The following is a 23,571-nucleotide window of genomic DNA, read 5'->3' on the forward strand; positions in this document are numbered from 1 at the left end:
TGGTATGGCTGCTGATTACACCCTCCACCTTGGCCATGGAGGTGGCCAGGTCACCCAGGTCTGGTCAACGCTCTTGGCCACAGTGGTTGGTCCCAAAGGTAGATATGTGGCACAGGTAGGGTCAATCATAGTCCCTCCTGGGGATTTTTGTGTATCCATACAAAAGAAAGATACTCTGTCTCTCCTCAGGATTCTCTAAGTTTGTGTAGAGTAACTGAAGTAAGTCTGAAGGTGCCTGAGGCATGTCTCCCACCAAGTGGAAGAGCCTGTCTGTGGGATAAGGAACGAGAACACCACACACAGGTGAGGGAGATGAGAGAGGGACCTGAAGGCCCTGCTTGACCCCTGAGTCAGTGGGACTACAGAGCAGCCCTGTCACCGTCCTCCCCCATCACGTGAGCCAAAACGCATCCCTCTTCCTTAGGCCAGTTTAGGCTGAGTTTCAGTTGGCCCCAAACACAAGAATTCTGCAGAATAGGACCACCTTCCAGAAAATCCTACCCTGACCTTGTCGTATCCTGTCCTGGCCACTACCCTCCACTCCTCACCCCCACTTGGGCCTCAGTTTTCTCCCTGAGCCATTCACTCAGGGGGACTCCCTGGAATCTTCAGCAGGTGCTCCTCCATGGTTGGCGGCACGCCAATTCCAGGGAGTAGGGGAGGGGCTTAGGGCTCCATCCCACAGCTCACAAGGAGAGCCACAATCTGGAGAAACAACACAGTCAGAACCTTGAAGAAGAAAACTGGAATTTCTTTTTTTTTTTTTTTTAAATTTTATTTATTTATCAGAGAGAGAGAGGGGGAGAGAGTGAGCACAGGCAGACAGAATGGCAGGCAGAGGCAGAGGGAGAAGCAGGCTCCCCGCTGAGCAAGGAGCCCGATGTGGGACTCGATCCCAGGACGCTGGGATCATGACCTGAGCCGAAGGCAGCTGCTTAACCAACTGAGCCACCCAGGCGTCCCTTTTTTTTTTTTTTTTTTAAATTTTAAAAACTGGAATTTCTTTACTGTGGTATTTTCAAGGCCTTCCCAAAATAGCCAGTCAGTCAGTCATGTAAATAGCTCCTTCCAGTTAGTGTCCCCATTAGGACCAGGGCCCAAGAAAAGGGCCTGCAGTCGGGTCGTCTCTGCTCAGCACTTCCTCATCTGTACCAAAAAGAAACACTGAAATTTCCACCAGAGTCCTTTTCTTTTCTCTCCGTTCCCATCTGAGGAGGAGAGGAAGGAGCTCATGTTTTGTGTGTGTGTGTGTGTTTTTTTTTTTTAATGACTGCGCAAGCTTCCTTTGAGTGACTTGCCTTCAGTTACATAGCCATTCCCTTCTTGGAGGACACCGGTATGTTCAATTTTCGACCCTTAAAAATAACACTGTGATGAACACACTTGAAGAGAAATCTTTTGCTGTGTTTAGTTTATTCCCAGAAATAGATTTACGGAGGCAGCAGGGAGGACTTCTGATATATGTTGCTGTGGGACACTCGGAAACAAACAAAAGAAAAACCCGGTAAAACAAAACAAAACAAAACAAAAGCAAAGATGCGAACGAGAGTCCTCATGGGGACAAAATGAAAAGGAAACAGGTAGAGTGTTCAGTGCCTCAAAGAAAGTAATAGTGGGCCAGCCAAGTGGCTGGAAAGTCACTTCCTCCCGTCAGACTAATGTCAGATCTATAAGCAAAAAAGCTCAGGCAGATAAACAAATGCAGTTTTGCCATTCTTCAAAAGGCAAATGCTTCGGTTTCCTTTGACAAAGAACTCTACTTATATATGGAAACCAGACCATTTTACCTCAGCCCCTATCTTCCAGAACACGTGTGGGCTCAACAGACGATCTTATGTCTGAGGTACTGAAGTAATCGCCAAGCCCTGCCTGTTTTCCACAGCTGCCTCCAGCCCGCTCTGGGCTGCTTTTATTTATTTTTAATTTTTTAAAAGATTTTATTTATTTGAGAGAGAGAGAGCGCACAAGCTGGAGGAGGGGCAGAGGGAGAAGAGAAGCAGACTCCTCTCTGAGCAGGGAGCCCACCGTGGGTCTTGATCTCAGAACCCTGGGATCATGACCTGAGCAGAAGGCAGATGCTTAACCTACCAAGCCACCCAGGCGTCCCTCTGGGCTGCTTTTAGAGGGAGGAGGATGGTGGCCTCCAGTGGGTCTGCCTGCCGCCAGTTTTGCCTCAGTTTATTCCATTGGCTCTTACACTACCAGATGACTTTTCTTCAGCATCTGTTTTGCTATTTTACTTCACTGAACACAGATTTATCATAGAGCTACTAGGACTGCATTTTCCAGGAGTTTTTAGCAGCCCAGGGACAGAGACAGAGAGAATGGGGGGCTGGTGTCTTAGTGTGGATTCCCCCCAAAAGCAGAGCCTGAGACAAGGATTTGGGAGCAAGTAGTTTATTTGGAAGGAGCTCCCAGGAAGCACTCACTGTGGAGGAGTGGAGAAATGACAGAGGAAGAAAAAAAGCCAGTGAAGTGTATATTCTCTTGGTAAGTAGGTTGTAACTGGGAAACAGGGAGGTGTTGACAGACTTCGGGGGGTAGGATTCTCCCAGAGTTGTCCCACTGAGGCCAGCGGGCTCTACTGTCAGTTGCTGTCCCTCAAGTGCATCAGGGTTGCTTCTGGCCAGAAGTCACTGGCCTGCCTCACCTGTAGCCAGAAAATATCCCCAGGTGGAGACGCTGTAGGTGAGTTCAGGAACCAACTGTATACCATGTATACCATTGGGAAGATACATCCCCGTCAGACATTTGTTCTTCCTAATTCTGGTTGACAACACGAAGACGTGAGGAACAAGATGAATCTTCCTAACACATGGCCGTGCACACATCACCCCCCCATTTCTGTCCTGCTCAGAATGCACCAAGAGCTCTCTATTACCCACATGGCACAGCGTAAATTCCTGACGGGGCCTGCGAGTCTGACCTGTTTCTGGCTGGGCTGCTGGAACTTCTCTCAGCCCAGACCCTGCACCACAGTCAGACAATGTGCCCACTGCATCATTACAGGCCTTCCATGCCTGACCCTACACTTTTGCCTAGGCTGGGGACCCTCTCTCTCTCCCACACGGTTTGGCCCCATCCCAAGATGATCCGCTTGAGAACGCTATCCCTCAGTGATCAATTCATCTCTATATGACCCCTTCTTCTAGGTCTCTCCCGCGGGAGCCTTGTATTTTTGCTCCCTTCTCCTGAGTACATTTTCACTTCCTAACAATGCTGGGACCAGCCAGAATACACCACTGTGCCTCCAGTGTTCAGAAGGGCCCCTTGTGGGCAACTCCTGGGTTAAGGTTTTGCTGATGCTAAACACAAGGACTGGTTTTGCCCCTCTTACTGCCATGAGGGTGCAGAAGGAAAGACAGAAAGATGCCCCTCTGAGCTCCTCCCACTCCATCCAGGCCTGTCACCAAATTGCCGGATGTCAGCTTGTTGAAGGCCACTGAAGTGGTAAGACTCCCAGCTAAAGCTCTGCCCACAGGTCCCCACCCAGGGACTAAGACACAAGCGAGGAGGTCCGAATGGTCTTTGTGGTTCTAGATACCAGAACTCCCGAGAAGAGGAGCTGAATAGAAGTAGAGGGTAGGGGAAAGGCAACTCAAGGGCGCTAATCCCAGCTTCCTGTCTGGATTTTCCTTGACTGCTGCTCAGGGCCTATGTTAGGATGGTCACAGCTGCCGAAATAGATCTCTCCCCTCACCTGTTCCGAAGCCAAGAAGACCTTGATAACTTCCTGTCAAAAGAATGCATGCTTTGGTCATTTTTCCAGGATGTGGGATAATATTGGGGGCACTGGTGCTGATCTCTCCACGCTTCTCCACCTCTGTCAAGCAGCAGCCAGGAATGAGGGAGCAAAAAGCCACGGGGGGGGGGGAGGTTGGGGGGGTGTCATGGGGCCAGCCACCTGTTTCTGGCCAGAGCCCAGCCTTTTCTGTGAGCTTGGTTGATGTTTCCGTCCTTGGTCGGCTCCAGAAACCACTCCTGGCCCAAAGGATGCCCCTCGGATTCAGACTGACGGAGAACACACCCTTTGCCTTCAATCACCTGCCCTTCCCTGCCCAGCCTGCATACAGAATGTTCTGTTCTTGCTTAACTCATCACCCTAGCCAATCCTGGGACCTGAAAACCAAGTGTTGGCTTTGGCGCCGGAATTCCCAGCCCCTCACTCATTCTTGGTCCCAGAAGTGCGCACGGGTGGAAGGTACAGCGAGGACCAGGGAGCTCGGCGGCGCAGGGGTGTTGGAGGTGGACATCCGGCAGGGGGAGCGGCCTCCTGGGGCAGGGAGTCCTCGGGGGACTCCTTGTTCCCCGCCACCCCTCCGCCAAGGTGAGGAGAGCAGAGCGCGCCCGGAGCCCCGGCGCCCGGGAGGGACCTGCGCATGCGTGGGAAGAGACTTTGGCGTCTCCCTCGTCGCCCAGGTAACCCCGACCCGCAGGTGCCCGCATGGCCTCCGGCACTGGAGCGAGCTGGGGTCCGGCCCCACCGCAGAGTGCCGCCCGGACGGTGAGGGCTGAGCCGGCTTTTACCTGGGAGGCCTGGGGGGTTGGCTGACTGCGGAGCTGTCCCCGGAGGGACAGAACCCTGGAGGAAGTGGGGTGGGTGCAGAGAGCGACTCCAGCCGCCCGGGAGACTCCGGGAACCGGGAGGCGTGCGGGCAGGGAGGAGAACGAGGTCCGGCGGGGCGAGGCCACTCGCGGGGTGCACGGGGGCAGGGGGTGGGGAGAACTTGGTCCGATCCCTTGCCGGCCACGCAGAGCTGAGTCTCCCCCTCCCCTCAGCCCTGGGTGACGGTCCTGCAGCCCGTCGCGTGGGCGGTCCCACCGCCAACCCCGCAGCCCGGTGGACTGAAGGAAGGTGATACTCTGGGCTCACCCGCCTTGGTACCCCACTCTGCTTCGCACATTCTCTGGGTGCCCTCGCAGCACCTCCCTCCCGCGCGGTCCTGGGCTGGGCGTTGGGGGGTGGGGCGGGGGAGATAAGGCCCTGGGAGCGGGCGGTGGGCAGTGGGAGGCCTGGCGTGGGCCTGCTGAACTCCCCTTTCCCTCCCGTCCGCCAGACCTGCTGGAACTGATGTTGCTGCAGAACGCGCAGATGCACCAGCTGCTGCTGAGCGGGCTGGTGGCCTCGGCGCTCAACCCAGGACCAGCCTCTTGCCACCCGCAGGTGCATCAGCTGGGGGTGGGGTGCAGGTGTGCCACCGCGTCACCCACCTGCAAGTCCAAGGGCGGGGATCCACCTTGGGTGGATCCTGGAGAAAAAGAATCAGGCAACAGTGCAGCTGTCCCCACTGGGTCCCTTTGGCATCTTATGTGCCAGGGCCCCAAAGCAGCATGGAGTGGGAGTCCCCAAATCCAGAGCACTCAGGTCTTGTGTTCAAGGAGGTCTCCCTGCCAGTGTACCCCCTACTAGACTGCAGGCTCAGGAGGATAGGCACCCTGTACCCAGAGTCTGCAGGTTGCCGAATGCTTATTAGGAGCTCTGGTGATATTTGTTAAACAAGTAAAAAGATAAATGAATAACTATGAATACAAGGCGACTTAGCCCGACCAACACAGGGAGAGCAGAAAGGTACGAGCGAGCGCGCACATGCGCACACTGGGGCTTGAGGAAGGGCTCCTTGGAGGAGCAGGTGACCTTGGAACCAGTCCTTGAGAGCCACGTAGGATTTTGGCGCTTGGAGGAGGCCAGGTTGTGTCCACCATCCAGGCTGTGGAGGCTGCTGGCCCTCTTCACACCCTGGCCTTCGGGGGCACCTGGGATGAGCACTCCACCTCCCTGATGGGGCTGGTGGGTCCAGGGGCAGGGGGCAAGGCCAGATGCAGGTCACTGACCTCCTGACCCCGCTCTGGAGTCATACCTGGATTCTTCCAGTCCCTGCTCAGCCACTTATTATTAGTGGGCGACCTTAGACAAGTTCCTCAACCTCTCTGAGCCTCAGTTTTCCCTCCTGCAAAATAAGGAGAAAACGTCTCCAAAGTACCTGACTTGCCCACAGTAGCTGCTCAGTAAAGGGCAGCCGGTTTATCATGCTCGCCTGGGGAAATCAGAGGAACAGAGAAGTGGGGGTGGGGACACTGGGTCCTATTTCATCCTCCCTCCTCCCTTTGACCCCCAATCCCCAGGTCTACCTGGAGGGTCAACAGGAGGAGGAGGAGGAGAAGGAGGAGGAGATGCAAGCCCTGGAAGAAGGGCCTTTAGTGATTCACCACCACTACCTGCCCTGCCCGATGCCCATGCTGGGCCCCTCGCTACCCTGGCCGGTCTCTTCCCCTTCCCTCCCCCAACATCAGCCCCACTTGCAGGACACAGCCAGGATTCAGCACTGCCCTCCTGCCTCTTGGAAAAGGAAGGGGTAAGTGAGGACAGGGGATCTGGGTGTTGCCGAGGTCCTGCTCTGGGGCTGGGCTGGAAGAGCCCACTAGGAGCTGGGCGTGGGTGAAGATACCTCTGGGTAAGGCCCTAGAGACCGCTTCTGATGCGGGGGGGGTCTTTCTTTTCTTTCCTCCATGTTAGGAGAGCTGTAACCGTGCCCCCACCCCCACCCCCCAGTGCCACAGGCACTGTGGGTGCGGATGTGCCCCCTGCTTCAGGTAGGGGCAGGGCGGGTGGACAGTGGGGCCCAGGGATGGGTCAGGAGGCCAGGAGGGCCATGTTGGGGGCGGGGGAGCACCTGTCATCACTGCTGCAGGCCACTGGCCTATCCCCTTCCCTTTCACTCCTTGAGGCCCTGTTAGGCAGGCGGGAGCCAAGACACAGGTGTCGTCTCTCCCCAGACTACTATGATGCCGAGAGCCTACCATGAGGACAGACACCGGCCCTGGGACCCTGCCAGCTTCATTGCAGAGCTGGAAAGAGCCCTGGAGCCCCCGAGTGCCCCTCTAGAACCTACGACTCTGCACCCGTGCCTGGCAGCCCTCCCCAACCCACCCCACAACCCCTCAACCACAGCCAGGCCCTCTCCTGTGTGAATCAAAACCCTCTTCACCACATGGAGACCTTGAACTGGCCTCAGCTCTGCCCCGGAGCACAGGCCCCTCTAAGCACATCCAGAGCTGGGAAGCCACCGCGGGTGGGGGGCCTTGGGTGTCTGGGAACCAGCGCCCTCCCTTGACCTCCTCCACTCACCCCTATCTGGGATGGCAGTGCTGTCGGGTCTTGGTGGCCTAGAGACAGAGCAGGAGGTGAGGGAGGACTTGTGTAAAGCTCTTTGAACGCCTAGAGTGATGGGGGAGAGGCCTGGCTCAGAGGGTCCTGGAGCTGAGCCAGTTCCCTTGGGCCCACCCTTGCCACAGGAAGCTGGCTCTTTTGGCCAAAAGAAGCCAGAGCCGCCCTGCTCCAAGCAGGAGTGGCCGGAGTCTCCGAGTACCAAGTAGGAACGGAACGTCTTTCTGCCCTCCTGGGCCAGGGCGTGTCTCCCCCGGCGTCCCTCAGGAGAAATGAGTCACTCAGGGCTCCACGAGGACGGGTATCTGGTGCCTGGGCTGGTCAGCATGGGGACACCCCAGGGCCTGGGCTGGCTGGGGCTCTGGAAGGTCCCTGTGAGGGAGAAGCTTGAGGGAGGCTTAGGAGACCTTTGGGGAGAGAAGTTCAGGCCCGGTGGTTGCCTTTCCTGGCTGTGGAGTTCTATCCCAGGAGAAGACATGGAGGCACAGGATTGGGTCCCCGTGTTTATATGCAGACTAGTAAAGGAAACGACCCCATTGTCCTCAGCTGCTTGTAATCCTCCCGCAGCCAGGGCTAGACCACAATCCTGAGGAGGCCCGCTGAGTTCCAGCAGCTGCTGCGGCGGTGGCCGTGCCACTCGTGTAGGCTGTGCCAGTAGGCCCGACTCGGGCCCCACCTAAGCATCTTGTACCCCGTAGGCGCCCATCCGCCTCTGGCGCCAGTGCTGGCCCAAGATGAAGCACAGGAGGATAGATGTCACAAACAAGAACAGCAGCACCGACACGACGGAGATGATGACCACCATCTGGTTGTCCGGCGTGGGCTCTGGGGAGGGAAGAGGGGGCAGGGGTCTTAGATGTCCCCTGGTCCCTGATGGCAGGGCCCAGGGGGGAGTAGTGTCTGCCTGTCACCTCCCCATGCCTCATCTGTCTTGCCGCCACCTAGGCTGCAGAGAGGAATGGCCAAGGGTGTAGGATCTCGGGGAAAGTTAGGTGGGGTCCGGGCTACCAGCCAGCCCTCTGTGAGGCTGTGGATGTTCTCCTGCCACCGGCCCTTGGCACCAGCATATGCTGGCCACTGTGGCCTGGATGGCAGCATGGTCCAAGCCCAGCCCTGCCCTGGGCAGAGCCGAGTGAGCTCCTACCAATCCTACCAAAGTCTCCGGAGACAGGGAACACCTTGACCATCGAGAGCCACGGAATAGCGGAGCTCCAGGGGACCTCCGGATCCAACCTCTGAACGCAAAGAGGGGCCATGGCCAGAGAGAGGAGGGTGCCTTGGTCAAGGTCACGCGGTTTACTCATTGCTAAGCAACTAGTTCAGTTCCAAACTGGGCACTCAGAGAGAGCTCCGGGGAAGAGTGAGAGGGAAGCCCCGGGATTCAGTGCGGGGTCCCTGGGTGCCTGCCCCCTGAGCCGGCGCAGGGAGTGCTGAAGGCTTTTTCCTCCCCTAAGGAACAGAAAGCGATTGTCCTCCCCCACCCCTCCCATCCTGGGGGCGCCCCTCACCGTAGACCTTGAGCATCTGGGGCTCAGAGACCTGGTGAAAGATGGCCCCGCCACGCGAGCTCAGATCCAGGCGGGCGTGGCACGAGAAGTTGTGGCGGCCGTCCTCCCTGTGAGCCATGCCCTTGTGCGTGGCCGTGGCTCCTTGGGTGTCATTTTTCTCCCCCGTAAAGGTCTTGTTGCACAGGGTCTCCTTGCCACGGAGCAGCGTGAGAGTGAGGCTCTCAAGGGGTTTCACATCCGGCACGTGGCACTCAACGGTGAAGGACTTTCCCACAGCCACCCACGTGGGCTGTATCTTCAGGAGCATTTGCTTGGGAGGGTCTGTAGGGAAGGAGGAGGGAGAGCTGGTCAGGGCGAGCGTGTAGTCCCAGGCTCCCCACCCTGCCCCCGGCACTGCTGTGTTCTCGGGGCCTCGGCTAGACATGGGGAGGGGGGCCCCCCGGCCCGGCCTGCTCTAGAGCACAAGGAGAGGAGGAGGAAGCAGTTCAAGGTGGAGGATGGACGGGCTGGGAGTTTTACCAACATGACGTTTTCTGGAATCAAGAATCAAGGTGGTCAGGGGTCTATGAAGAGGAGGTCTAGAAATTGTACAGTTGACTAGAAACAAAAAAAATGTTGTCTCCTTCTTTTCCAGAAATCAAACAAATTTCCATATCAAACAGTTCACCAGATAATTGTCCTGAGACTAAAAAGGGAGTGCTCACTGGAACTGGGCCAAGAGTTGTGGGGTCTTCACTTAAGGGGTGGGGGCTGGAGTCTGACCTGCCTTGCTTAGTTAGACCTGCCATCCCTTGTCTATTAAACGGGACCCTCAGTGGTAGCCTGGATACCCTGCCCCCCTCACCCCGAGGTCATATGTTGGATTTAGGACATGTTCCTTTTCACTTGATCCCCTGATGCTGGTCATGGGGAGCACCAAGCCATAGCCTTGGTGCCGAGATGTTGAGAGAATCCTGCCCTCTGGGAAGGTCTCCCCGGCCTGTGTGCAGGTGTGTATGTGGGGGGGATGGTTCCACATTTGCCAGGGGCCCTCAGGAATATAAAAGCAGGGGTGCCTGGGTGGTTCAGTTTATTAAGCATCCAACGCTCAGTTCCGGTTCAGCTCATGATCTTAGGCTTGTGAGATCGAGCCCTGCGTCTGGCTCCACGCTCAGCCCCGAGTTGGCCCGGGTTCTCTCTCCCTCCCTCTCCCCTCTCTCCCTACCCACCTCTCTCAAATAAATAAATAAATCTTTAAAAAAAAAGAAAAAAGGAAAAAAGGACTATAAAAGCACCAGGTGATGGGTTAACCTCCTCTCCGTGAGACAAAGGGGTGACTGGAGAGCGTGGTGGCCCCTGCTATTTGTGGGGGGGGGGTAGGGGGTGTCTGGTGATGGGGCTGCTGCTACTAAGCAGGGAGGAGACTGTGAGCATGGTGGGGAAATGACTTGTAAATCTGTGCAAACCTTGCCTGGACTGTCTTCTGAGCAAGCCACAGAGCTGGCGTGGCCAGCAGGCTTGAAGAAGCCAGGGAAGGTTGTGAGCAGATTCCAAGCCCACGGGCAGGTCTGGCTCCCTGTCACTCCAGGAGCCCCGGGGGGTGGGGGCCAGAGCGAGTGCCCAGGGTAGCTCTGCAGACAGCAGACACGGGCTCTGCCTGGTGAGGAGGGCCCCACAGGGCAGCACTCACAGAACACGCTGACGTTAAGACTCTTCAACTTCTGACTCCCGAAGCAGGAGAAGTAGCAGTGGACGACGGTGTCCTGATAGATGTTGGAGACCAAGAACTGCTTCCACTGGGGTCCGGACTGGTTCAGGGTCTTGGTGAGCGTGGTCTCCAGGCCCCCGATGTTCGGGTTTGCACAGCTGGTGCTACAGTTGATCAGCTGGGACCCTCCGGGCTCCACCACCAGCTGCTCCGGATACATGTGGACCTCGAACTCCTCCCCAGACCCTGGAAGACCAGAAAGACAGGGCAGCAAAGGTCTCTGCTGCCCTGCCCCCTGCTGGCAGTCTGATCACGGGGCAGGTGCCCAAGAAGATAGGCCAGAGATGGCCCCTCTGCTGCTCTTCTCTTGTTCAGGCCTTGCTATTGCCTGTGTCTAGACTGTGGGCAAGGCTTTGCATATTGCCCGGGTCTAGACCACAGAGGCTGCCCCACAGCCATCTCCCTGCCTCTGGGTGCTCTTCCTCCAGCCCACCTTTGGATGAGTCTTCTCCGCGCACAGCCTCCCTCTCCATGCAGTGGGATCCTATGCAATCTTCAAAGCCCAGCCCAAATACCCCTTCCCTCCATGAAGGCCTCTCAGAGATGGAGGTGGACTGGGTCCTCTGGGCTTTTCCTCCCTCCTTTCCTTCCTTCTGCAAATACTGTTTGATTACCTGCTGTGTGCCAGGCCCTGTTCTAGGCTCCAGGGACACAGCAGTGACCCAAGCAGACCCAACCTTGCCCTGGCAGAGCTCCCATTATCACGAAGGACACAGACAATAATCAGCAAGTGAGATAGCCAGCTTGTCAGACAGAGATCAGTACCTGAGGCAGGACAGGAATGGGGTGGAGTTGCCATTTTAATAGGGTGGTCAGTCCGGACCTCACCAAGGCATCGACATTTGAGCAAAGACATGGAAGAGGTGGGTGTGAGCCCCGCAGATACTTGGGGAGCAGGGAGTGTTCCTGGAGTTAAGACCCTGGGTCAAGGGCATGCTTGGTGTGCTTGGGGACCAGCAAGATCAGGATGGGGTAGAGCCCAGTAAGGAGGAAGGCAGGGGGAGAGTAGTTCAGGAAGGTACTGGGACCGCCTTGCCAATGACTGGTAGAGCTTCTAGAAGGCAGGGCCCAGATTTCCCTCAGTGCTCAGCACAATGCCCCGTGTGTGACGGACATTTGGAAGTATTTGATGCATCAAGACTGAGTCCTCGGAGCTCACCTCCCACTCAGAGGTCCTGGATCTCAACCAGCTGGGCCTGTCCTGTGCTCCCTCCACACCAGCATGTCCCCACTCAGCCCTCAGCGAGTGGCATATAATGAAGTGGCAAGAAAGGAGCTTTGCAGGTGGACGGTGCTGAGTTTGAATCCTGAGCTGTGTGACCCTGGGCAGGGTGCTTTCTCTCTCTGAACCTGTTTCTTCATCTGTCCAATGGGCTAGTAACCCCTTTCCTGCAGGGTTGTGGTGAGGTAGCCCTTGAAAAGCACCTGGCAGGTTGTCCAAAACAGGCTCAGCACACGGTAGCACTTTCCTCCACAGTCCCCTGACTCCCTGGAGGACTCCCTTGGACAGTAGTCAAAAGGCCATGTCCTCTGCTGCCCCCTGCCGTCCCTGGGCCACATCTGAAGAACAGCTGGGGCATTCCCTCCCCTTCCCTTGAACGCCAGCATCGCCTCCGGCCTCAGGCCTCACACAGCCCACCCCTCAGCCTCCGCGACCTGCCACTTCCACAGGCCCTGAAGCCATGGGGCCTGTTCAGCCTGCTGTTCCACAGGCCGGCTTCCCCCCACCATCCAGGATCATGGGGGAACACGGCCGGCCCCGCATCCAGTGCCCAGGCTGGGCTCCCTCTGTGTTCAAAGCCTCAGTGACTTCAGGATCAGCCCTGCCTCCCACCCCAGACGCCAGGGAGCCGGCAGCTCCCACTTTGGGCTGGCACGTGCCAAGTCAGGAACCCCGGGTACCAGCTCACCTGGGCAGCAGAACAGGGCAAGAAGGGCGGTGGGCAGACCCCAGCATCCAAAAGGGGACATCTCGAGGGGCATCCACGGGCTTGCTGGGAACAGCCAAGGGCCTCCTGGAGGGAGATGGTGGACCCAGGTCAGGGAGTGGTGGCCTAGAGCCGCAGCCCGGAACCCCAGCCTTCTATGAGCTGATGACCACATTTCCTCTCATTATCTGAGAGGTCTTCTGGAAGCCACGTGGAAGGCCAGCTCTCAGAGCTCCAGGCCTGCAGGAACGCAGGCAGAGGAAGCTGGGAGGGAGCCGATAAGCCAGGGTATACTCTGGCCTCCCGCCATGCTGCTGGGCAGGGGGCAGGGCGAGTGGCAGGCTCGCATGTGTGCGAGGGTTGTGTGTGCACATGGAGCTCGGGGCACTGTGTGCGCACAAAGGACAGTGAGGCCTACAAGCCCCAGACCTGAGAACCCCCAATCCCACAGGTTACATTATTGAGTTCCCTTCTGGGAACAGAATATCTGAAATCAGGTCTGCCCAGGACATGCCGCCTCTGTCGCAAAGCGGGCCGGGAGCTGGGCTTCTCTAAGGACACCCGGGCAGGCCCTGAAGGTGCTCCAGGGGCCACCCCCACTGCCCCCTGACACAGCTACTGAAACCTCCACACCCACGGGGCTCACGACCTCAACCCTCCCTGACCCAGCCGATAGGGACAACTTGAGGGAAGAGCTCCCATGACAGTCCCCAGCAGCCCAGGCACTGACAGAGGTAATGGGGGTCGGTCTGGCTGTAGCCCAAACCCCCAGCCTCCATTTCCAGGGTCTGGCTTATATGGTGTCTCCCCCCCCAACCCTTCAGGGAAGCCTTGGTCCAGGGAGGGGGGCATTACAGTGCTTTGTCACCTACTCCCGGAAGCAGGAGTCCCTGGGACCAGCAGGGAGAGGCAGGAGAGGAGTGATTCTCCTTGCTTTATCAAGGGGGGCCCCAGCATTTTCAGGGCTCAAGCCCAACTCTGTTCCTGGGTTGTGAGGTCCTGGGTTGCAAAGTGTGTCCTTCTCTTTGGCTGCTGAGGCCAAAGGCTGTCACCACCGAGTATGGTGTGCAAGGGCGGCCGGTCAGCCTGGATGCGGGGATGTCCCCAGACCACACTGCTTCAGAGCGAGGCAGAGAGAGGATGGAGGAAGAGTGAGCTGTGACCCCAGCCCGGGGTCTAGTCCATGCGGCGCAGCAGGGAACACTCCTCCAGCCCACGGAGAGGCAGAGGGTGCGGCCTCAGGGCTCAGACAGTGGGTGCTGCCGTGCTGGAAACTCTGTGGTCTCCAGTGGGTCAGGTCTCCAGTGGGTCAGAGTAATAATAATGAGGGGAGCGACAGCAGCAGAAATTATAACAAAAACCATGCAAGAGTGAACTGACTCCGGGTCAGCACGGTCGTAAGTGTACCTCTGTGAGGTAGGTCCTCTCGCTGTCCGCATCTTAACAATGGGGAAACTGAGGCACAGGGTGATGGACTTGCCCAAGGTCACATCCCGAGGAGAGAGTGAAGTCTTTCTGAGTGAGAGGAGAGCAGGGCTAAAGGAGGGTAAAGGAGGGGTTCTTACAAGCTGCATCCCCAGGAGACCCTTGAGAGAGAAATGCAAGAGAGCAGAAGCAGAGGAAATTGCTGGGCCTTCCTTGCCACGAGGAGCTGGGCGGGGGTAATGGTGGTGGTGGTGGTTATGGGGGGTGTTTTGTGTGTGTGTGTGTGTGTGTGTGTGTGTGTGTCTGTCTGTCTGTCTTTTGCCCAGGGAGTTCCAAACAGCTTCTGGAAGGGTCTGTGCCTGTGAATCCCAATCGCACGCACAGCTGGACCAGCCAGACTCCATCCCCACCAGTGTTCCACAGAAGCTTCTGGGGCCCACAGGTCCTGCTTTAAGCTGGTCAGCCCCTGTTCCCACCCACCATTTCCTCTTTGATCTCTAGGGAATGTGGTTTTGCATCTGATAGCTTACACATCAACGTCCCCCCCCCCCCCCGCCCCCTGCTGGCCTAAACCCCGCCCCCCTGCCCCCACCCCTCCGCCCCTGCCCCGCCCCCGTGAGGGTGGAAGCTCATTCTAGAGCTGTTTGCTGTTCTAGAGCGGATATGGTAGGTTGTACCTGGCAAAGAGTTGATGCTGAGTAACTGTCCAGTAAGAGGATAGATGGAGGGAGGGGGGGAGGGATGAGTAAATGAACAGAAGTAGTTTGTCTTGGTGTACATCCCAGATAAGATTGGATCGGGGGGGGGGGGGGGGGATCTTTCTCTTTGTGCCCAGTGTACCTTTCTCCTGATGATGTCTCTGCTGACCCCCAGGCCACGGAGCTGAGCTGAACACCTAACAAGGCTAACCAGGGCTCCTCATCCCCCAAAGATGGGCCCTCAAACCGGGCAGTGGTTTTTTGTTTTTTTTTTAAGATTTTATTTATTTATCTGACAGAGAGAAACCACAAGTACACTGAGAGGCAGGCAGAGAGAGAGAGAAGGAAGCAGGCTCCCTGCCGATACGAGCCTCGATCCCAGGACCCTGAGATCATGACCTGAGCCGAAGGCAGCGGCTTAACCCACTGAGCCACCCAGGCGCCCCATCCGGGCAGTGGTTTTTCTGGGACTTTCTGAACCAGAACTGGTAGGAACAAGCCCTTCCCTTTCTGATCCTAGCAGAGGCCCCCATGAGCCAGCAGCTGTCGGCCCTTATGCCCCCAGCAAGTGAAGAAGCTGATAGAAAGGAACTTGACTCAGTGGAGGAAAGGTGCTTCAGAATTGTCCCAGGTCACGTGCTGGCTGCCAGGTGGCCTCTGGATGGCAGGGCTGGTGATGATTCTGTGTGGCAGAAATGAAAGAGCTTTCCAAGCTGGAAGGTCCTGGCCCTTCAAACCTGCCCACGGGAGTCAGGGTCCTTGGGAAATGGGCGTTACTTGGAGCCTCGTTCTGCCTCCTGGGACTTCTGGGGAAGACTTGGGAAGGCGGTGCTGGGGGCGGAAGTGCTGTCCTTGCATGAGGCCGTGAGGCCTTCTGGGAGAAAGAGTGAAGTGGATTTGGCAGCTTGATGATCAGACCCTAAAAGGCCAAGGTAGACGCTTGCAAACGAAGAGGGAAGACCAACGCTTCCTGTCACCAAGAAGATGCCCAGGGATGACAGGAACCCAACCATGATGTTGATGAGAGAACAAATTCAGGTGCTCCTTCTTGGAGCTCTGTTCTACTACCAAATAGCCCCTGCCATGTTCTTTAGGTCTCTGAGCTCTCCAGTGGAGGGGACAAGAAAGCTGGAAGCGTTAAGATGCAGGAGCATTTGAGGGGAATGGAGATTGGTGTGTTGGTTTTTGGGAGTGAACTCATCTCTTTACAGGGTGGGGAAGGGTTTTATCATGACTGGGTCTTAATCCAACGACTTCTCTTGTGTTCCTAACAAAACCGTCTTTCAAGAACCAAGATGAGAGAAAGATAAGCAGAGACTGAGTTTACCCTCAAGATACCTTTACTAAAGGAATTTTTAAAGATGTGCGTCCAGAAGAAAAAAATGATTGCAGGATAGTTTTCTATGCAAGAAGGAAGCATGGGAAAATAAAATGGCAAATGAATATGGAAGATAAATATGTAATTTTTATAATATTTAATTTGAGAAGTCTTAAAAAGTTCAAAACTAAAATTCTGGGCAATAATATTTAAGAGAGGATTACAGTTAAAGCTTTCTAAACTCTGCATTGTTCAGGAGGGAGGATATACTTTAAGCTATAACAAGCATGGTAAAATTTCAAGAAAAACCAGCAGAGAGTGTTTAAGCTCTAAACCCCTAGAGAAGGTTAAAATGGCGTGAACACAAACAAGCTTCAGTCAAAAGAATTAAAAGAGGAATGGAAGAAGAGGGACAAATGTACATTTTTAAGAAGATGGTATTGAAGAGCCCAAATTTGTAATAATCCCAATAAAGATGAAAAATTTAACTATGGTTAAAGGAAAGAGATTTTCAGATAGAATTTTTTTTAAATTCTTGCCCTGAGGGGGCACCTGGCTGACTCAGTCAGTGGGAGCATGGGACTCTCTCGATCTCAGGGTCATGAGTTCAAGCCCTATATTGGCTGTAGAGATTACTTAAAAATAAAATCTTAGGGGCATCTGGGTGGCTCAGTGGGTTAAAGCCTCTCCCTTCAGCTCAGGTCATGATCTCAGGGTCCTGGGATAGAGTTCCGCTTCGGGCTCTCTGCTCGGAGGGGAGCCTGTTTCCTCCCCTCTCTCTGCCTGCCTCTCTGCCTACTTGTGATTTCTGTCAAATAAATAAATAAAATCTTAAAAAAAAAATCTTACAAAAAAGAAAATCCTTGCCCTGTGTGAACCTATTTCTGTCTGGTGTCTGGATTTTATGCAAGGACAATGCCTTGTATTCATAAATCAGTCAGAGCAGAACAGCCAGGAAGAGGAATAGTGCATGGGCTTGCTGCCTTTATAAACCTTCAAACTTTTTTTTTTTTTAAGGTTTTATTTATTTATTTGACAGATAGAGATCACAAGTAGGCAGAGAGAGAGGAGGAAGCAGGCTCCCCTCCGAGCAAAGAGCCCAATTCGGGCCTCGATCCCAGGACCCCAGGATCATGACCCGAGCCGAAAGCAGAGGTTTTAACCCACTGAGCCACCCAGGTGCCCCTAAACCTTCAAACTTTTAATGGGATTCAGGGCAATTCCCTTGGAAACGACAAGGTCTCACGTGACCCGCATGACCTGGATCGCGATTCCCTCTGGGGCCCTGGCGACAAGCTTTTTCCTGCACATGCAACTGAGTTCTGAGTCACTTTAGCTCTCAGACAGCTTAAAGCCAGAGTGTGCCCTGACCATTTATCAGATGGAGGTCAGAGGTGTTGGACTGAAAGGACGGATAACATATGGATGGGAACCATCCCGGCAGGAAGCAGAAAGGGAGGGACTTCCCGATTTCTAAGAGAACGGGGGAAGGAATGGGAAACTAACATTTGATGTGAAACTAACAGTTGATGTGTATTCTCTGCTAGGAACTGAATGAGGTTTTAATACATTGTTTTATTTAATGTCACACAAAAATAAGGAAGCACAAAAATAAGGAACCATTCTGCATTCTGATTATGCAACAGAGAGAGTAGGGCTCAGGTGAATTGATGGCAGGCCGAGGTCATGGAGCTAAGAAGTGATAGAGCTAGGAGAGGAGAAATTAGGAAAGATCGGTGGTTGCTGGGAGTCGGGATGGAGGGACGAGTGAATAGGCAGAAGACAGAGGATATTTAGGGCATAGAACGTATACCGAGACTGAATGCTGATATAACCATGACTTTGGGTGCTGATGAAGTGCCGGCGTAGTATCACTCAAGGTAACAGACATACTCCTCTGGTGGGGGGTGTTGACGAAGGGGGAGTCTCCACATGCGTGGAGGCTGTTTTGTGTTTTGCTGTGAAGATAAAACTACTCTAAAAAAATAAATTCTATTTTTAAAAGTAGCTCAAACACACAAGCTCAGAAGAGAAACTTCTGGATTAGGGTTCTTGCCAACTTGTTGAAAATACAGGTTTTTAAACTCAACTCTTATTCAGTAGGGTGTCGTGGAAGTTGTGGACTCAGTCGTTCCTAAATTCTCATCTCGGATTAGATTTTTAAAACATGAAAATACAAAACCCAGGGTGCTTGGGTGGCTCAGTCGGTTGAGTGTCTGTCTGCCTTCGGCTCAGGGCATGATCTCAGGGTCTTACGATGGAGTCCAGCATTGGGGGGCAGGGGGTGGGGCAGGGTCCCTGCTCAGCGGGAAGCCTGCTTATCTCTCTCAAATAATTAAATAAAATCTAAAAAAACAACCCCCCCCCACAAAACCCCATTCTCTGGTGTTTATGAGACACACCTAAGGCATAAGAGTATGGGGTGGTTGAAAGTCGAAGGCTGGGAAAGAATATACCCAGCAAACACTAACCAAAAGAAAGCTGGGAAAGTTCTGTTTATATCAGAGAAAGAGAACGTCTAAGACAAAAATATGAGGGATAGCATGAATGTCTGGACTAAAGGGAGAGATCAGCAGAAAGTTAAAATTCTTCTAAATTTGTAAGTATCCACCTTGAAAGAACCAGAAAGAGATCAAACCATGATTACAGCAGGGGATTGTAATGCACGTGCTCAATCAGGAATAACAAAGCCGACAAACAAGAGTGTGAGGAATGGATGAGTTGAAACACATAATTTAAAAGCTCGATCTGCACCTAAATTAGAGACCACAAGCTCTTCAAAAAGATAGATTTTAGGGCACCTGGGTGGCATGGTCTTCGGCTCCGGTCATGATGCCAGAGTCCTGGGTTTGAGTCCCGCACTGGGCTCCCTGCTCAGTAGGGGGCGCTGCTTCTCCCTCTCCTCCCCACTCATGTTCTTTTGTTGTCTCTCTCTTAAATAAATAAGTAATAAATAAAATCTTAAAAAAAAAAAAGGCTTTATAGCCCCATATACTCAGTAATGTGAAAACGTACTCTGACCCACAGGTCAACAGAAGACATTGCAATGACCCGTTCAAAAAATCTTCGCATCGAGCGATACATATATTAAAATGTCTGGGATGCATCGGAAGTGGCACTTGAAGGTAAATGGATAGCCTTGAATGCTTGCATTCGAAAAAAAAGTCAAAAATGAGTATTCAATCTTTAGGAGGTAGTCAAGAAGTTAGAAAAAGAACAGCAAAGAAAACCCAAAAGTGACTCAAAAGGGAATCAAGATTAGGGCAGAAATCAAAGTAAACAGAACAACAAAGTAAATGCAAAAGGGAAAAATAAGGAGCAAAACCCAACAAAATAGAAAACAAAACTATGGTAGACAGGATTAATGAAACCAAAAGTTTTCCGGAGAAGCTCATAGTGCGGGCAAGTCTCTGGGGAAATCTACTTACAAACCGAAGAAGGCACAAGTCGCCGTTATTCGTTATTCAGAATGAAGAGAGGATTACAACGAAGACAGTACAAACCTACAGAAACAGAAGGTTGACGTGGTTGCCAGTGATTGGGGGAGGGGAAGTGAACTTGTGTCTTTCGCATAGTTTCAGTTTGCCAAGACGAAAACACTCTGGGAATTAGCTGCCAAACAATGTGAATGCACTTAACCAATTCTACACCCGAAAATGGTTACGATGGTACATTTTATGTTATGTGTATTTTACCACAAATAAAAATTTTAAAACACTATAAATAAGTAACGCAAAAAAAAAAAAAAAAGCAAAGCAGGCCAAATCTTAGAAAGATAAAATTTACCAAAATTGATCTGAGAAGAAATAAAAAGTCTGAATGGTTCTATAACTACTAAAGAAACAGGGGCACCTGGGTGGCTTGGTTGGTTGGGCGGCTGCCTTTGCCTCGGGTTGTGATCCCAGGGTCTTGAGATCGAGCCCCGCATCGGGCTCCCTGCTCAGTGGAGAGCCTGCTTCTCCCTCTCCCTCTGCTAGCCACTCTACTTGTGCTATCTCACTGTCAAATAAATAAATAAAATAAATCCTTAAAAAAAAAAAACCTGAATCCATAATTTAAAATCTCCCCACAAAGGAAACACCTGGTCCAGATGGTGTTATGCAAGTTTAAGTAGAGGCAATTCTAATTTCATAAAAACCCTCCCTGCGAATGGAAAAAGCAGGAACACAACTCCTTCTACGAGGCCAGGGTAACCTTCACCTTAACATCAAAATGAGACCAGTGCGGGTTGAGAAAGAAAGATTAGAAGCCAGTCTCACTCATGGATATAGATGCAACAATTAAACGAAAAATGCTAGCCAACTAAATAAATACATGTAGCAGTGTATAAATATACACATCATATCCAAATTGAATTTATCTCAGATATGCAGATGTGGCTTAACAATAGAAGAAAACCCACAGATATCATTTATTATGTCGGTAATAGAAGACTTTGTGGGGCACCTGAGTGGCTCAGTGGGTTAAGCCTCTGTCTTCGGTTCAGGTTATGATCCCAGGGTTCTGGGATTGAGCCCTGCATCTGGCTCTCTGCTCAGTGGGGAGCCTGCTTCCCTCTCTCTCTCTCTGCCTGCCTCTCTGCCTACTTGTGATCTTTATCTGTCGAATAAATAAATAAAGTCTCCAGAAAAAAAAAAAAGACTTTGTGCTCTGTCATATCTCTTCTGTCCTCCCCTATATCAGTAGTACTTAATGTGGATAATTTCGTACAGACTTAGACTTCCCTCGCCCTGCAGTGTCCCGCCTCAAGTTTATACCATGTTTCTTTTTCCTTTTTTTTTTTTTTTAAAGATTTTATTTATTTATTCGACAGAGAGAGATCACAAGCAGGCAGAGAGGCAGGCAGAGAGAGAGGAGGAAGCAGGCTCCCCGCTGAGCAGAGAGCCCGATTTGGGGCTCGATCCCAGGACTCTGAGATCATGACCTGAGCCGAAGGCAGTGGCTTAACCCACTGAGCCACCCAGGCGCCCCTGTACCATGTTTCTTTTTGCTTCTTGCCCCCCAGTCTTCTTCAACGCTTTAGAAGCCACATATCAGCCTGCTAAGTGTTTCCCAAAAGTGTGAGAGAAGTTCCCTAAGACACATCCCTCCCCCAGTGAGGGACCAGCTAGAGGATGATATGAGCTTCAGCTTCCTGTACTCCTTGGGCGACTGTGGGAGGCCTCTGGCAGGCTCCTCTGAGCGGGAGTCAAGCTCCCTTTGCCTGTGGCCACGACATCAGTCACGCACCTTTAACCGGCTTTTCTTTCTCCCCCTCTCTGTCCCCCTGCTCTTTCACTCCGGGCTTTCTGGGATCACCTCTCAAATAACCCACCTGAACCCAAGTCCTTGTTCCAGGCTTTGTCTTTAAAGGAGCCCAAACTAAAAACTTACTTAACAGATTTAAGAAGAAAAAATAGGATCATCTAGAAGAAAACAAATTCAGTATCCTTTCGTGAAAAAGATCTTAGATTAGAAGGAAACCGTTTTTTCTTTTAAGTAATCTCTGCATCCAACATTGGGACTCAAACTCCCATCCCCAAGATCAAGAGTCACATGCTCTACCGACTGAGCCCGCCAGGCACCCCTAGAAGGAAACGTCTTTAAGCTGGTAAAGAGAATTTACAAAAAGCTTATGCATGGATTATATTTAATGAGTAAATCTCAGGAGCATTTCCTATAAAAGCAGGACCCAGAGGAGGATGCCCACTATCTTTGCTATTTTCAACATTGCTCCAGAAGTCCTAGACAAACTATCAGCGTTTTCATATGATAGGATTGCGTGGGTCGTAAATCCAAAAGAATGGTCTCACAAGCGATTCCAAATTACAAGGGATTTTAGCAAGCCAACTAGGTTTCAGATCAGTATCCAAAAACAAGTTGCTTTTATGTCTATGAGTAACATAGAATAACATAATTTTGAAAGCACGTCACTTATAGCAGCAGTAAAAGAGGAATCACCTAGCAAAACCCGTGTCAGACCGATAGTAAGAAAGTTATCAAAGGGATTCATCAGGAACCCCATTTGCCATCCCAAGAAGAAGGGGACGATTCTTTTCTCTCTGCATCTGCTCGGAGCACGGCTCTGACAGTTCAAGCCTTACCCACATGGGCCCGCCGACCAGAAGGCAGCCCCATGCTTCTAAATCCGTCACCCGAAGGCAGAGCAGGAGAGGAAGTAGGAGGACAAAAACAGGAAACAACCGTAAAAGCAAGGTCAATCTGGGCGGTGGGGTGGGGGCCCCACTTCACCCAGCGGGGAACATCTGCCCAGAAGGAACTCTGGGGATCTCTGCCCGCTTTCCTCCCCGTTCCCAGGGAAACGGGCCAAGAAAGGGGAAGGGACTAGAAGTGAGGCCTTGACAGTCCGTCGGAAACCCTTTCCATGCTGCCAAGAGGGAAGGGAAGTCGTGACCTTACCCGTCGTCGTGGTGGTGGTAGTGGGCTGGCTGCCGATGGGAGGGCTGTGCGGGGTTGGGGGGCAGGAAGCAGGGCAGCCGGAGCCCAGCGCCCGGAGAGTGGAAGGGGAAAACGTGCTCCCACTTCTGCGTCTCTGCGGTTCTGCGTGTGTGAACTCGGACTCCTCCCTCCCTCGGCACGTCGGAGTTACGTGCTTTCCTGTGCCAGGCTCCCCATTCGAATAAACCTCATTTTCAGACCCCTCCCGCTTGTACTTTTTTTAAATGTGGCAAAATACGCGCAACTAGAAAAGGTACCGTTTTAACCATTTTTAGGGCACCGTGCTCGATTGCACTGTCCTGCTCCTATCACCACCACCGGCATCATCTCCTTTCGGGACAGCAGCGTGGTCCCATTAAACACTAACTCCCAGTCCCCGGCCCCTGCCAGCACCCCCGCAACCACTGTTCTTGCCTCCGACTGTGCAAATCAGATTACTCCAGGAACCAAGCCTCAGCAGGACCCTACAGTGTCTGTCCTTTTGCCACTGGCTTGCTTCACTTCACGAGATGTCCCTAAGGGCCGTCTGTGTCAGAGTTGGTGTCAGAAACTGCTTCTTTTTTAAGGCTGAGTAATGCTCGGCTGCCTGTGCTCACCCTACTCCTTATCCACTCTGGGTTCCTTCCACCTTTTGGCTACTGTGCATAACGCTGCCTTGGATGTGGGCACAGACACATCCTCCAGACCTGCTTTCAGGCCTTCAAAGTGTAGACCCCGTAAGTGGAATAACCAAGTCCTATGACAGTTCTAGGTGCGAGGTTTTGAGGAACCGACACGGGCTCTCCCCCGACTCTCTTTCTGAATGTGCGGTGTCTGCACCACTGGGGGCCTTTGATAGGCAGAGGGGTCCAGGATGAGCTGCCTGTTGTTCCCCTGCAGGAGGCTGGTCACTGTCCCCAGAGCTGTATGGACATGCCCTGCCACGAGAGACTTCTATTTGTGATGAAGAACCATCGTGGTTCTTGCCACATTTGCCACCTCACTTAGCAATTAAAAAATAAAACCTACCCCAGTGGAGTGGTTTTGTCCCAATAGGCAGAAAGTATCAAAGCCAGGTGCAGGGGTGGGTCCCGGACCGCAAGCTTGACTCACACACCAGCGGGGGATCTTGCTCCCACAAGCCAGCCCTACATACTATTTAAATTCAGGGCTGAGCAAAGTCATAAATTAGATTATGTGACAGACCACGGGGCAGGGAAGGCCATGAATGCTGAGGGTCTGCTGGGTTCTGGAACAATCTCTCTTGGCATCTTCGTGTATTGGTACCGTCACAAAAGTTTTTTTTGGAATCTCCCTGTCATACTGCTGGTGAAACAAAGCCAAGGTGGGATGTTGGGTGGGAGG

General features: G+C 53.0%; 3 protein-coding genes and 1 long non-coding RNA gene across 13 annotated transcripts in view; 2 read left to right on the forward strand and 2 right to left on the reverse strand.

Moving 5' to 3' along the window:
- TACO1 (translational activator of cytochrome c oxidase I) overlaps positions 1 to 23,571 on the forward strand; it is a 742,329-nt gene that overhangs the window by 299,346 nt on the left and 419,412 nt on the right. The window lies entirely within an intron of this gene.
- Positions 2,382 to 22,361, reverse strand: ICAM2 (intercellular adhesion molecule 2). Of its 4 annotated transcripts, none has more exons than XM_082706725.1 (6): positions 22,189 to 22,361; positions 12,331 to 12,435; positions 10,343 to 10,606; positions 8,674 to 8,994; positions 7,127 to 7,990; positions 2,382 to 5,948 (listed from the first exon to the last, which is right to left on the reverse strand). In XM_082706725.1, the coding sequence occupies exons 2-5, from the start codon at positions 12,401 to 12,403 to the stop codon at positions 7,842 to 7,844; spliced, it is 807 nt and encodes a 268-aa protein (XP_082562851.1). In that variant the 5' UTR covers positions 12,404 to 12,435; positions 22,189 to 22,361; the 3' UTR covers positions 2,382 to 5,948; positions 7,127 to 7,841. The 4 variants fall into 4 exon arrangements, with proteins under 4 accessions (XP_082562851.1, XP_082562850.1, XP_082562849.1 ...); XM_082706724.1 differs by lacking the exon at positions 22,189 to 22,361 and adding an exon at positions 21,873 to 21,926; XM_082706723.1 differs by lacking the exon at positions 22,189 to 22,361 and adding an exon at positions 21,873 to 21,936 and having other exon boundaries at positions 2,382 to 7,990.
- PRR29 (proline rich 29) lies at positions 3,745 to 9,932 on the forward strand (the record flags this gene model as incomplete). Of its 7 annotated transcripts, XM_082706700.1 has the most annotated exons (6): positions 4,414 to 4,504; positions 4,780 to 4,855; positions 5,058 to 5,164; positions 6,124 to 6,353; positions 6,515 to 6,591; positions 6,775 to 9,932. In XM_082706700.1, 6 exons carry the CDS (start codon positions 4,445 to 4,447, stop codon positions 6,801 to 6,803), a joined length of 579 nt encoding a protein of 192 aa, XP_082562826.1. In that variant the 3' UTR covers positions 6,804 to 9,932. The 7 variants fall into 7 exon arrangements, with proteins under 7 accessions (XP_082562822.1, XP_082562821.1, XP_082562823.1 ...); XM_082706696.1 differs by lacking the exon at positions 4,780 to 4,855 and having other exon boundaries at positions 3,745 to 4,504; positions 6,775 to 6,994; XM_082706698.1 differs by having other exon boundaries at positions 6,515 to 6,994.
- LOC309851415 lies at positions 14,729 to 19,539 on the reverse strand. The gene is made up of 2 exons (XR_014304765.1): positions 18,591 to 19,539; positions 14,729 to 16,449 (listed from the first exon to the last, which is right to left on the reverse strand). It is a non-coding gene; the product is annotated as an uncharacterized lncRNA (long non-coding RNA).

Source organism: Mustela nivalis (assembly GCF_964662115.1).
Source record: "Mustela nivalis genome assembly, chromosome: 17".
NCBI classification, from domain to species: Eukaryota; Metazoa; Chordata; class Mammalia; order Carnivora; family Mustelidae; genus Mustela; species Mustela nivalis.

Bases quoted from the DNA above. Each gene is read 5' to 3' on its own strand.
- ICAM2 (XM_082706723.1), bottom strand. From the start codon at position 21,906: ATGGGGCTGCCTTCTGGTCGGCGGGCCCATGTGG. The intron at 8,995-10,342 runs GTGAGTGCTGCC...CCTTCCCTACAG, and splicing joins TCTTAACGTCAGCGTGTTCT to ACCCTCCCAAGCAAATGCTC. The intron at 7,991-8,673 runs GTGAGGGGCGCC...TTCCCTCCCCAG, and splicing joins CCAGATGCTCAAGGTCTACG to AGCCCACGCCGGACAACCAG.